The following is a 13,301-nucleotide window of genomic DNA, read 5'->3' on the forward strand; positions in this document are numbered from 1 at the left end:
ACTTCACCTAGCACTTCTAATTGAACTCATTTAATCTCAGATATTCTGCATCTTAAAGAAAGTTTCAAACATTTTCATATTCCAAAAAAACTACGCATGTGCCTCAATGAAGACTTGAGTCATAATTTTTTTAGTGTAGCCCACGCGGAGAAGAATTGCAATTCATTCTTTTTCATCTCTTTATTATTTACGGCTGTAAAGGGATAAGTCATTTGAAACAATTTTCTTTTTAATTAAGACAATGATGAAGTTTTCTCTTACGACTATCTTACTGATCCAGAAACATGCAATACCGAGATGTTTTAGCAAAGGTTTAAGTACCACCTCTAATTTAAGACAACTTTTTCGAGAAGGTCTAAAATCTAAAACGCATCAGGGATGCTTTTTATCTTATAGGTCTACAGGATCTTGGTCGGAAAACAATAGCAAAGCACTTGTCTGATTGTGCTCTTCACTGCTCGTCTGACTTCTTCCATCTTCCAGCAGTAAAGTATCGGGTTTAATGACGAGTTTAAGTAAACTAAAGTGGCTGTATAAATCCAAGAGTGATAAACAGTTGAAGACGGTACGTTAGTCCACAAAGTCACAATTACACCATAGGGTAGATAACAAGCGACCAGCGTCAGTTGCAGCCATATCGCACTGGAAACAGCCTTTTTGTATCGTGCTAAGTTCAGTTGATTTGTTTGGTTCGGTTGTTGAACATGGCCTTGTACTTGATTTTGATGATGACGGAGGGTGAGGAAAATCTTTGTGTAAGAGAAAACCGAGGTTACTAGACAGAGTGGAATAACTATAATCCAGTACCATAAGGTGATAACGGGATTCCAAAATTGCATTGCTGAAATGACAGTGGACACAATCCAAATAGTAACAATGATCACGTAGGTTCGATTTAAAGTTACAACTTGCTTATATCTCAGTCCCAACAACAGGGCGAGAAGTCTGTTCACGCTTATTGCAGTCATTGTCCACAGAGACACCCCACACAAAATAGAGCCTATAAACAAATCCGCGGGTAATACTAAGCGACAAATATTCCAATGTTCATTCACTTCAGACATCCAATAGGTTACAGCTAGAGGCTCTGAAATAAGGCCAACGAAGAGATCAGTTGTTGCAAGGCTACGAAGCAAGAGTTTGGACGGCGGATGAAGTGAAGACTCCTTGCGAAGAGCAACTAGGATCAGAGCATTGCCAAGAAATGCAGTTAGGGACAGAAAAGAGTTTAAAACTGAGACAAATGTCAAGTGGCCGTGTAGTCCAGCGGTGAAACCCGTGGAACATAAAAGTTGTTCATCTTTTGTCGGCTGTCCATCTCCGGTGAAGTTTGCTATTGCCATATTGATCTGTTAGGTAGCTATTTATAGTTAAACTGTAAGCTAGAATCTGTTAACCGGCTTGCACTGTCGAAACTTCTCAGTGTGACTTCTTGCTACAAGAGCTGATAAAAGAAAAACTGAATACAAGCGCCTTTTATAGCGCCTGTTAGTTTTTCCTCGTACATGTCAATACATATCACTGACAGCTTGGAAATACAACTTAAATGGCCAAGCAGCGGGTTTACTGCCGAAGATTCTGAGGACTGACTGGTTTTATTTCGTCGTTACCAAAAAGCAATGACTTAGATGAATCTACATTCTCTTTCATTTGATAGTAAACGTGGAAATAAGGAGCAAGGTAACAATTTATTGTCCTGCCGTTGGTTTTAAATTGTATGTTCTTAACTTCGGAAACTTGTGACAAAGTACTGAAATCTACCGGTTAGATCCTAAATTAATTTTTCATCGATCACGCATCAAACTAATTTCAGATTTGTCAATTTTTGAGAAAGATGACATCTAAATAAATAGTAGTGGCGATATTAAACAAGAAGATTTTGAAGGTAAAAGGAATCTGTTGTTTTTTCACATGATTTTCCGGGATGGAAATGAATAAAGAATGATTTGATTATCGCAGTTATCTTGTTCTTAACCTCTTTTCCTTGAAATTTTCGACCTATTTAAGTCGCGGATGAATTGCTTCGAAAAACGGAGATGAGTTTTAGCCAGAGGGTCCTATCACTCGGACTGACAAACAAGTCTTCCTTTTACTTTGCTTTACTCTTCCTGACAAACAAGTCTTCATTTACTTAACAAAATAATATAAGCCGAAGATGCAAAGAAAACACATAAGGGAACATCTGTCTTACTTTACATTTACTAACGGTTCCATTTAAATTCTAAAGAAATTTGCTTCCTGTGAACCAGGAACTTATACTTGCTCTTATTCTTAATGGACTTCAATGATGTAGGTTACCATCCAGTGGCAAATCTTGTTTTGTAAATTTGTTAATTATACTTTACTGTTGGGAATCACTCAATTTGCTTGGCAAATGACTTGTTTTACTGGCCATGTCAACTATTTTCGGATATTATGAGTAGGTTAAAAAGCCTTTTTGATCTTGACATTACAAGTTGCCATAATTCAAAATTTTGTTCGGTAACCAATTGAATCTTAATCAGCAAGTCAAAATTCAGGAAACCGTTGTGACCTACCTTCATTTTATTCGGTCAATTTTAATTAAAGATAGCTTCAAGCTATCTCCTTGTTTTGTTCAAAGATGTGGACCGTCTCAATTTCAAGCAAATTGGCAACATATGATGATGTTTATGAAGTCTATAAAAAATTAACCTGAATAGGCATGCGCCATGTTAAACTGGCCTGGTCTGCTCCTCTGTTTTCCTCGAGGTAAAAGGCCTGGCCTCAAATTCATCATATTATTGATTTCTGTAGACAGTCAGCACTGGAGGGAAACTCGGTGTGTTTCACGTGCAGAAAGTTGAAATTCTTCAACTTTTACAAGCTCTTGTTTCATATTTTTGTAGGAGTGAATAGTTAAACGAATAGATTTCTTAGAAATAATTTCGGACGATTTATTTCGTACGAAACAATTGTCCGAAAATTAGATCGTCCGAAATTCAGTTTTAAGGGCCTGGAATATTAACAGTACAGTATAAAACGCTTTACATACGTACTTTCATAGGCGACGCCATCAAAAGTAATATAGATTTAGCCAAGCTTAAAGCGTTAAAATCAAGTGCACACTATTAATCTATTTTTCCTGACTGGGTGCTCAAGGAAAATATTCATTATTGTATCAGAGTTGCTCACCCATCTCATAAGATATCCCGGCTTTCTGCCTGATACAGAATCGCTTCTCTTCATTTAACCATGTTTGAATGCTATGTAATGTAGTCTACGGGAAAAAGAATTGCAATCTATCATTTATCATCTCTTTATTATCTACGGCTATAAAATGATAAGTATCCATTTGAAACTTTTCCTTTATTTACAACAATGATGAAATTCTCTCTTACGACTATCTTACTGCTTAGACAAAGTCAACATATAAAACCGAGAAATTAAAAGTTTTAAGCAGCACCTTTTCATTCAAGACAACCCTTTAGAGAAGTTCTAATATCTTAATCTTTAGACATCATGAACTGTTAATCTTTTTATCGTTTAGGTTTTACAGGATCTAAGTCAAAAAAACAATAGCAAAGAACTTGTCTGACAGTAAAGAATCGGATTCAATGAAGAGTTTAAGTAAACTAAGGTGTGTGTATAAATTCAAGTGTGATGAGCAGATAAAGGTAGTTCACTGATAGCCAACAAAGCCACAATTACACCACAGGGTAGATAACAAGCGACTAGCGTCAGTTGCAGTCATATTGAACTGGTTACTGCCTTTTTGTATCGCGCTATGTTTGTTTGGTTTGGTTGTTGAACATGGTCTTGTACTTGAATTTGATGATGACGGAGGGTGAAGAAAGTCTTTGTGTAAGAGAAGATCGCGATTAATAGACACAGTGTTATAAGTATAAAACAGTGAAAACAGTAGGTTAGTGGGGCAGTGTTCAATTGTGACCTTTCCTGTGTCTTCTACGCTAAGAAGGAGCCCAAAAAAGCCCGAACTAACATTATTCAACAAGTTATGATCATTTTTAGCTCGTGAATGCGATAGCAAGCTATGAGTTGCAGTGGGTAATCAGATTGTACAAATGATAGGCAAATGAGCGTTCGGTCGCTCAATTTTAAACTTCCGGTGTTGATCTATCCTTTCAGCGGGTAATTAACGAGTGATATCGCAGCTAGAAGTGATACGATTATGAAAATGAATGCAGACTGAGACTCCATCAGAATTCATGCACGGGTGAAACCGAATTTCCTAGCCGGTCTGACTCCCTGACTCCCCGTGACACCGAGGACTCACAATTTGAGTAAAATAAAATAACTACGTTTATTTATTCCCAAATTCGCTCAATTATCACGACAAGAGAACGATTCACCCTACACGCACGAGTCCCGGAAACGATTTAATCAGGTAATTCGAAGAAATCTCATTCGCTGAGCGACAAAACAAAGCAAAAGTCATAAATTGAGGTCATTGGTGCCCTAACTTCCTGTGAAAAAACTTGCAATTTGAACAACATAAAATAACCACCCTTATGCTTCCCAAATTCGCTGAAAAATTACAACAATAGATCGATTCACCCACGCGGCCCGTGTACCGGAAACGATCCCACGATTGAAAATTGAACAGGTCAAGATAATTCGATCACTTACCTTCTCAAACTCATTAATAATTCGTCAAGTTAAAACAAAGAAAATCGCAGCCGTAAAGGAGGTTTGGATACCCGGTCATAATTAGCATAGATTTTGACGATTTTACTTCTCCGTTTCCTCCTTAGGTTTTGTTTCGATCGAGAAGATATATCAAACACTCGAGACAATGTTTCATCGGGTATCCAAACACCTCTAAGTTCGTCAAAAATACTCCGCTGCGCGTGGCATTTTCAACTCTCTTCTTGGTGTTTAGATGTCTCGATGAAACACTGTCTTTCGTGTTTGATACATTGCAACAAAACAAAACAAAACTACAGGCACAAGGTCAGTTCATTGGCGTGACGTTGTCATTAGAACTGAAATGAAATTAGGGCATTTGCTACTTGGACTCGGCGTCAAATTTTTGGTCGCTCGAACACTCTTTCGCTTCTCATATCGGGCGTTTCGAATTAGCCTGTGCAGCCTTGTCTTTCTCTTAGTTAAGGAGTAGAAAGCCTAGGAGTGGTAGCTCGCTTAAATCGTTTCAAGTTAGCAGAAACAGTGAACAAACAAAAGCAAAACAAAGTGGAAATAAGATGAGGCATTTTCAGTCGAATTTGAATTTACACCCCTAAAAGAGACCAATCTGGCGTGGCTCGAGCTTTATTTGACCCATAAAGATACAATTTAAAACGCAATAGGGCCACGCTCGATTACCAGCCGCCGTTCGGCAAAGTTCAGAGAAGGAGCTCGCTCTAGTAGACCGGACTCGAGAGATCGGTGGAAATCGAGCCGTAAAAACGGAAATGAGGGCGTTTTCTATGTTCTAATTTCTTCTAGTACACCCTAAAAGATACCTTGACAGCTAGAAATAATGTCGTTTCGTAATGAACTCTCTATATGCGAACAGAATTCTTGATTTATAGTCCTAAGCGAGGTAAGGAGCAATCCTGACCTTTTCGTATGGGAGTCACCCCCCGATCGACTACAGGAAAATAGCCGTAAATAGGCTCCAATAGCTAATGATGGACTCGGCTACCCAGGTCAAGACTTCAGTTGTCGTTAAGAGCATTTAAAAAGGTCGGTGTTGAATACGTAGGTCCCTTTTTAAAGGAACAAGGCCGTGGTAAGACCAGAGGCAAACGTTGCCATTCGTACGAACCGTACGGATCGACAAGTCGTGTCACCCCCTCGACTCAGGCACCAAGTGATTTACATTCTATGTCCCTCTAATGAGATGTAATTTTCCGACCGTATACGGATGGAAAACGGCCTTTAGCATCCGTACAAACCGTACGGATCGACAAGCCGTGTCACCCACTCCACCCTGGTAAGACGTGATTTATATTCTCCTTAAGTCTCCTTAATTTAAGTCTCCTTAATGAGATGCAGTTTCCCAAACCGTTCACGAATCTAACACAGTCTTTTACTGTCTTTCAAACCGCACAGATCGAAAATTTTTTTTTCGGACCGTATCAGATTGTGTGTATTGGACAACCCTGAACATAGAGATGGATGGTGACAGTTACCAGTATTTTCTTAGCTCTTCAATTTTGACGAATCAATACTTAACAACTGTTGGACGAGGTGGAGCAAAATAATGCGATTTCTTAGTGTCGAACAGATCAATTATTTGCTGAAGCCGAAGCCTAGGGCAAATAATTGATCTGCAAGACATCGATAATCAGTTCAATAATTAAACGAACAATTATTTTTGTCAAAAGGTCTGAAAAATTTTGTAAACAAAGCTTTCGACTGTATCGCACAGTCTTCATCAGCGATCAAAGTGAGCTCACGTTGTCACGTGAATGCAAATTGTTTAATCACGTGACAACAGATGGTCAAAAATGGCGGGAAGATCATAGCCCCCGTCTCTGTTCAGTGTTGGGCGTTGACGTCTGATATGGATGGCCTCCTTGATTTTCCTTTTGATATCTACCGACTCTTTATCAAGAATCTTGACTCCTTCCCAGTCGATCTCGTGGTTGGTCTGAGACTGGTGTTCCCGGATTGCAGATGTTGTTTGTTTCTGATGTTCACCCAGTCGCTTCTCCAGAGTTCTCTCTGTCTCGCCAATGTAATACTCTTCGCAATCGTTGCATGTGATGTCGTATACCACGCCCGTCTTCTTTTCAGTTGGTGTCCTGTCTTTTGGATGGACTAAGATGGACCTCAGCGTGTTGTAAGGCTTGTGGTATGTGCGGATGTCTTGTGCCTTACAACACGCTGAGGTCCATCTTCCATTTTTTCACACGAGAGCGTGGTTACAATTACACATGAGTAGAATAATATCTGTACTTATTTTAGACGGCATTACGCGTGAGTAGACCATTATTTGTCAGCAGTTGTTTGCAGGTCACGTGATGAGCTCTCGGTCAATAAAAAAAGACGCGAAAAATGCATCGAATGATAATTAACAGTAATTGGACGAGGTTGAGCAAAATGTCGTGATTCGTCAATGGCCAGCAGATAAATTATTTGTTGAAGCCAAATAAAGTAATTTTTGGGAGTTGTCCAACATAGCTAAATTTCGCCGGTCAAAGTCCTTGCTTTCATCCGTGTCATTGGTAGAGGAATGCATGCCGTGAATCATCATCAGCTGTTTAAATTAGGGATATGAGGCGATCAAAAGATCGAGATGAGCCATCTTCGTCTGAGTAGGATCGATCCATTTGACGTTCGAAAATCAAATGTAAAATGTCCTAAGGACTCGCAAATTAGAATACAATAACCCGTTTCAGCATAACGATGTGCCGGAGAAAATCTTTCCTTCATTGCATCTTTAATTTGAGTGCGTCGTACGAAGCTTGTACTGTGCTGGGAAGATTGTAATAAAACGTCTCAGCTGGGCCTGATCGTAATCGAAATCGTCGATGTAATCGAAAAGCTTTGTACTTGCTTATATATCATCCTTTACACATCAAGTGCAATATTTCGTTTAGGTTGTTCAAAATATAAAAAATGAATCTTATAACATACAATAGGAGCGGAAACGACTTCAATTAGATGGCGAATTCTCATCAACACCAAAAAGTTTCCAAACTTAAAGCAGAGAATTAAAATTAAAATTCACAGCTTGAAATTAAGATAGAGTAAACTTAGGAAATCAAAAGTGAGAAACTCAATTTAAATTTCTTTTTAGTAGTGGTAATGTTTGAGTGGTGCCAGTAAGGAAACACTAGTCTGAAATCGGCGTTAAGAGCGTAGTTCAGAGTGAAAACTCAAGGAAATTGAAGACCTTTGATTACTAACTGAAACTACGGTTATGATAAAGCACAAATGTACCGGTGTGCAAAGATATGGCGATGTTCAAAGTATCATTTTCCAACACAATAAAAGGAAATACCTACTTGTTAATTGGAAACCTACTGTTGGCTTTTCTAGAATTTCGATCAACAAAGAAATGGCAGACATTAATGCATGTTTGAGGAAGTAAATGTAGGAAACCGAAAGATTCCATAGTATTTCCTGAAGTTAAAAACATAAGCTTCAAAGCTAATAGTTAGACTACGGATTTGTATCCCTCTAAAATGAAAGAAAATGCAGATATTTCTTCCTCGTAGATTTTTTATACAACGGAAATAGAAACCAGTCAGTTTTTGATAGCAAACAAAGCTGCTTGTATAAACCTAGTTAGTTTGTCTCTCCATACAATTAATGAAAAATGTAATGTTCATGGGTTACTGAAAGCCGCTTTTCAACTTTATTGCACTGAGAAGTTTCGGCAGTAATAGCTACTGAATTTGGATGAAAACCGATTCTACCTTGTAGATAAACTACCGATAGCCATCTTTCGGATCATTATGGCAAAAGCAAGCTTTATTGGAGATGGACAGAAGAAAACACTCAAGCAGCTATTGTGTACCGTAAATTTAACTGTTGAACTACACAGCCAGTTGATATTTCTTTCAGTTTTAAACTCTTTTCTGTCCGTTTCTACATTTCTTGGAAATGCTCTGATCCTAATTGCTGTTCACAAGGAGTCTTCACTTCATCCGCCGCCCAAACCCTTGCTTCGTAGGCTTGCAGCAACTGATCTCTGTGTTGACCTTATTTCAGAGCCTCTCGCTGTTGCCTATTGGATGTCGGTGGTAAATGAATATTGGAATATTTGTTGCTAAACATTAGTAGCACATTTTATATTAGGCTATATTTTGTGTGGAGTGTCGGTCGCAACTCTGACTTCAATAAGCGTGGACAGACTTCTCGCCCTGTTGTTGGGACTGAGATACAGACAAGTTATAACTTTAAAGAGAACCTACGTGGTCGTTATTACATTATGGGTTTTGTCCGTCATCTTTTCAGCAACGGTTTTGGAATCCCCTTATAACCTTATGGTATGGCATCATAAGTATAACACTGTGCCTAACAATCTCGATCTTCTCTTACACAAAGATTTTCCTCTCCCTCCGTCGTAATAACACTCAAATTCGCAGCCATGTTGAACAACTAAACTAATCAAGAGAGATCAAACAATATTTTCACGTTGTTTTCTTTCTCACCCCGTGCTCATGAAACGATATGTATATATTGTGTATCAGCTCCTTGTTTTCTCTCGTGAAAGAATTTTTCTGGATTGCACATACTTTGGGTCGCGCGCTTCTCTACCAATGGACCATTTTACAGTTGTCTGTTCAGTGACCTGGCCTTTGAATGGCAGCGAGGCTGCAGGTGACCTTGTTTTGACAGAGACCTCACTGCTTTTGTTGTGTAGATCAAGTTGTTCTTATGTTAACTAGTTTGCATTTAAATGAGAAAAGCAGTGAGGTCTGTATCAAAGCAAGGTCACCTCCAGCCTCGCTTACATTCATAGGCCAGGTAACTAAGCACACAACTGTAAAATGGCCTATTCTAGAGAAATATAGATTTATCTGGCGTGTATAATTATGGTGTTTTATTTTTCAAGCTGTAGATATTTTAGTTGTCTACTTGGTCCGTGTAGAAATATTGGTTGTATACATATATACCTCGTCTCGGTTGTTAATTTACCAGTTTTAGGGGTCTGTGTGATTTGTTTTCAGAACTGGCGTGTCATTTCAATCCTTGGCTCACGTTTACAAGGGACGCTATCCTATACAATGGAAGTCGTCGTTATCGGCTGCATTATAATCACATTCAGATAATGACGTAAAAGGAGGAAAAAGGTACGAAAAGCAGGGAGTCAAGCCCCAGGCCTCTCGTTGTAATACATAGCGCAGAAATTGGCGAACAAACATTGAACTACTTTCTAGCCAAAGAATTTGAAAACAAAAGTATGTTTAAAAGTTGAAAAATCTGAACCTTTTGTGAAACACGCCGAGTTTCCCTCCAGTACTGACGATCCACAGAAATCTATGATGTGTTGAGACAACGAGACAGCCGGGCCAAACCAGTTTAACATAATGCATGCCTATATTAATTTTACGGAGACATCATTAACACGAGCATAACGCCAATTAGCTTGAAAACGATTTGAACTTCTCAGAGACATAATTATGGAAGCAGTCCACATCAATGGACAAAATAAGGGAAGGGACTTCAGCTATGTCTAATTAAAATTCACCAAAGAGACATTTTCTAAGAAAACAAAATTAAGTTGGTTATCTGTGAGCCAGCTGCCGTCATCACTATGTTGAGCTGACAAATTAAACATCATATTTCAAAAGACTGGGGCTGAACTTTTCCGGGGAAAACCGCTGTTACCATTTTTCTTTTATGTCCTGCTTTTCCACATTTGAGGCGTATAGTAAATTTAAGCTTACATCCATGAAGCTCAATAAAGATAACAACAGGGGTAAGCCCCTAGCAACGAGGAAGCAAGTTCCTTTTGGATCGTCAAAAGTTCAGTTCTGTGTTTTCTTTGCATCATCGTTTGGGTTTATATTCATTTGCAAAACAAAACAAGGAGGAATCTTTGTCAGCTGGAACGATAGGAAAGTTGTCAGCAGCATTTTTGATTTTAATTAACAAAGGAACAGTAAAATTGGAAAACATTTTGCCTTTGATAACATAGACACCGGTTTGTGCTATGTGAGCGTTGATGAGTTTTGCCGAGTTTTAATTTTCAGAGAAAACAAATAACAAACTGATCTTGAGAATATTCATACCCTACAGAGAACTGCTGGGAAGGGAATTTGGCGATCGTTTATACTTCCCTCGGAGAAGCTCGAGTTAATGGGGTGATCTGACATGCACTCTCGAGATCTCTGATTTCTCCCTAAGATCCAGCTCTTTGTGGAGTGGGACAGAGATATAGTACAGGAATTGTTTAAACCTTCAGCAATACTAACCGAGGTGAATTCTGCTTACACCCTGAAGAAAAAACTATCGACCTCCGTATCTGAAAAAAAAAACCGTGCTAATGCATTTCACTGCGGTTGTGCAACTTACACCTGTCATTTCTCTTATTTGAAGCTTGAAGAGGTCCAAGACTGTTAAGTGGGATGGCCTTTTCTATTTTAATAGCTGTGGTACGCTTTTTTGATTTTTTGGGCTGGAATTCAACGAACACATGACTGATGAATGGATAAATCTCGAAATAACGAGCAAACAACTGGAAAATAAAGATAAATCATTCTTAGTCTATTTCCATTCTGGCAGATCTTATAAAATTAATTTACATATTCCATCAACCTTCAAACTTTCCCGTTTTGAGATGTTTTTTTTTGTCCCCTCTTCTATTTGCTTAGAAATCATATTTCTGAAACAAGACAAATTATGAGTTTAATGCATGATCGAGGACGAAATTAATTTAGATACAGTTCAGACTGGTAGATTTCAGAATAAATTAGTGTCATATTTTCCGCAGTTAATAACATTAGCTTAAAAAACAATAGTTGGTCTATGGATTCTTTTTTCTTTCTTTTTATTACGATGTTTATTTTAAGTAAAAAAAACGTTCATAATTCTAATTCGTACCGTTTCTTTCAACGAAAACAAAACGCCATTAAGTCTTCAGAGTCTTTGGCAGTTAACCAGCTGCTTTTCCAAACTGTCAATGATTCATGCATTAGCATTTTTGACGAAATAATAAGCGCCATAAAAGGCGTTGGATTGTTCATCAATTACTGCCGTACTAAGCTACTTCCTAACTTTACTATACTGAGAAATTTCGCTAATGATACTTTGTTAACTTGATCGAATTTTGATGAAAAGCGATTAGTCCAGTTTCAGCTTACGTTAAACGACACGAATAGCCATCTTGCAGGTCAATATGGCGACAGGAAATTTTTCTGGAGATGGACAGAAGAATACACTCGAACAGCTATTGTGTACCGCAAATTTAACTGCTGAACTACACAGCCAATTGACATTTATTTCAGTTTTGAACTCTTTTCTGTCCGTCACTGCATTTCTTGGAAATGCTCTGATCCTAATTGCTCTTCACAAGGAGTCTTCACTTCATCCGCCGTCCAAACTTTTGCTTCGTTGCCTTGCAACAAGTGATCTCTTCGTTGGTCTTATTTCAGAGCCTGTCGCTGTTAGCAGCTGGATGTCTAAGGTGAATAAACATTGGAATATTTGTTGCTACACGTTAGTGGCGCATTTTATGTTAGGCTATATTTTGTGTGGAGTGTCGGTTGCAACTCTGACTTCAATAAGCGTGGACAGACTTCTCGCCCTGTTGCTGGGACTAAGATACAGACAAGTTATAACTTTAAGGAGAACCTACGTGGTCGTTATTACGTTATGGGTTTTGTCTGTCATCTTTTCAGCAACGTGGTTTTGGAATCCCCTTATAACCTTATGGTATGGCATCATAGGTACAATTCTGTGTCTAACAATCTCTATCTTCTCTTACACAAAGATTTTCCTCTCCCTCCGTCATCATAACACTCAGATTCACAGCCACAATGTTCAACAACCGAACCGAACAAATCAACTGAACATAGCGCGATACAAAAAGGCAGTGTCCACTGCAATATGGCTGCAACTGACGCTGGTCGCTTGTTATCTACCTCATGGTGTAGCGGCAGCTTTGGTGGCCAACAGTGAACTAACTTCATCTGTTTATCACGCTTGGATTTATGCAGTCACCTTAGTTTTCATGAACTCGTCATTAAACCCGATTCTTTACTGTTGGAAGATAGAAGAAGTCAGACAAGCAGTGAAGGACACAATCAGACAAGTGCTTAGCAATTGTTTTTCAAATTAACTCTTTTAGATTTACATAGTAAAATGGTGCAAAGTTCATCTGATTAGAATCGATCGACCCACTTGGGGTTTGAAATTAACTGCAAAGTGTTTCAAAGACGGAAATACACTCGCGAATTGGACATAAAAGCCAAATTCAGCGGTCGATTCGCTTGTTCTAAGCGGTGTATGCAAGCGCTCTTTGTTTATCAGGGCTAGCTGCGTGTAAGGAGTGACGTATAAATTTGCTGGATAAGAGAAGTCAAACACTTCATTTTCGTGTTGTTTTGTTCTTTCGCGCCAAGTGTTCCTTGAACGAGGTATACATATTGGGTATCAGCTCCTTGTTTCTTCTCACGTTTTCATTTCTCTGAGTTTCATGCCTTGGCTCGGGCGCTTCTTTACCAGTCCTAGAGAAGTTAATTTGTATCTGATATATATCTGGTATTATATTTTTCACCATGTACATATTTTGGTTGTCTACTTGGCCTAAGGAGTCTGCATGACTTGTTTCCAGTACTGGCGTGATATTTCAATCCTCTGCTCACGTTTCCAAGGGAAGCTATCCTATACAAGGGAAGTTCTCGGTATCAGCTGCAGTA

General features: G+C 38.7%; 2 protein-coding genes across 2 annotated transcripts; one reads left to right on the top strand and one right to left on the bottom strand.

The window, feature by feature from the left end:
* Window positions 1-229: 229 nt before the first annotated feature.
* LOC145480324 (melanocortin receptor 5-like) lies at window positions 230-1,343 on the bottom strand. The gene has a single exon (XM_081458617.1). The coding sequence runs from the start codon at window positions 1,341-1,343 to the stop codon at window positions 399-401; it is 945 nt and encodes a 314-aa protein (XP_081314743.1). The 3' UTR covers window positions 230-398.
* A 10,436-nt stretch (window positions 1,344-11,779) lies between these two features.
* Window positions 11,780-12,721, top strand: LOC145480325 (melanocyte-stimulating hormone receptor-like). Its single transcript, XM_081458618.1, has one exon. It carries the CDS (start codon window positions 11,780-11,782, stop codon window positions 12,719-12,721), a length of 942 nt encoding a protein of 313 aa, XP_081314744.1.
* The last annotated feature ends 580 nt before the right edge of the window (window positions 12,722-13,301 follow it).

Source organism: Orbicella franksi, chromosome 3 (assembly GCF_964199315.1).
Source record: "Orbicella franksi chromosome 3, jaOrbFran1.1, whole genome shotgun sequence".
NCBI lineage: Eukaryota > Metazoa > Cnidaria > Anthozoa > Scleractinia > Merulinidae > Orbicella > Orbicella franksi.

Excerpts from the sequence above, each read along its gene's own strand:
- LOC145480324 (XM_081458617.1), bottom strand. The coding sequence starts at position 1,343 with ATGGCAATAGCAAACTTCACCGGAGATGGACAGCCGACAAAAGATGAA.
- LOC145480325 (XM_081458618.1), top strand. The coding sequence starts at position 11,780 with ATGGCGACAGGAAATTTTTCTGGAGATGGACAGAAGAATACACTCGAA.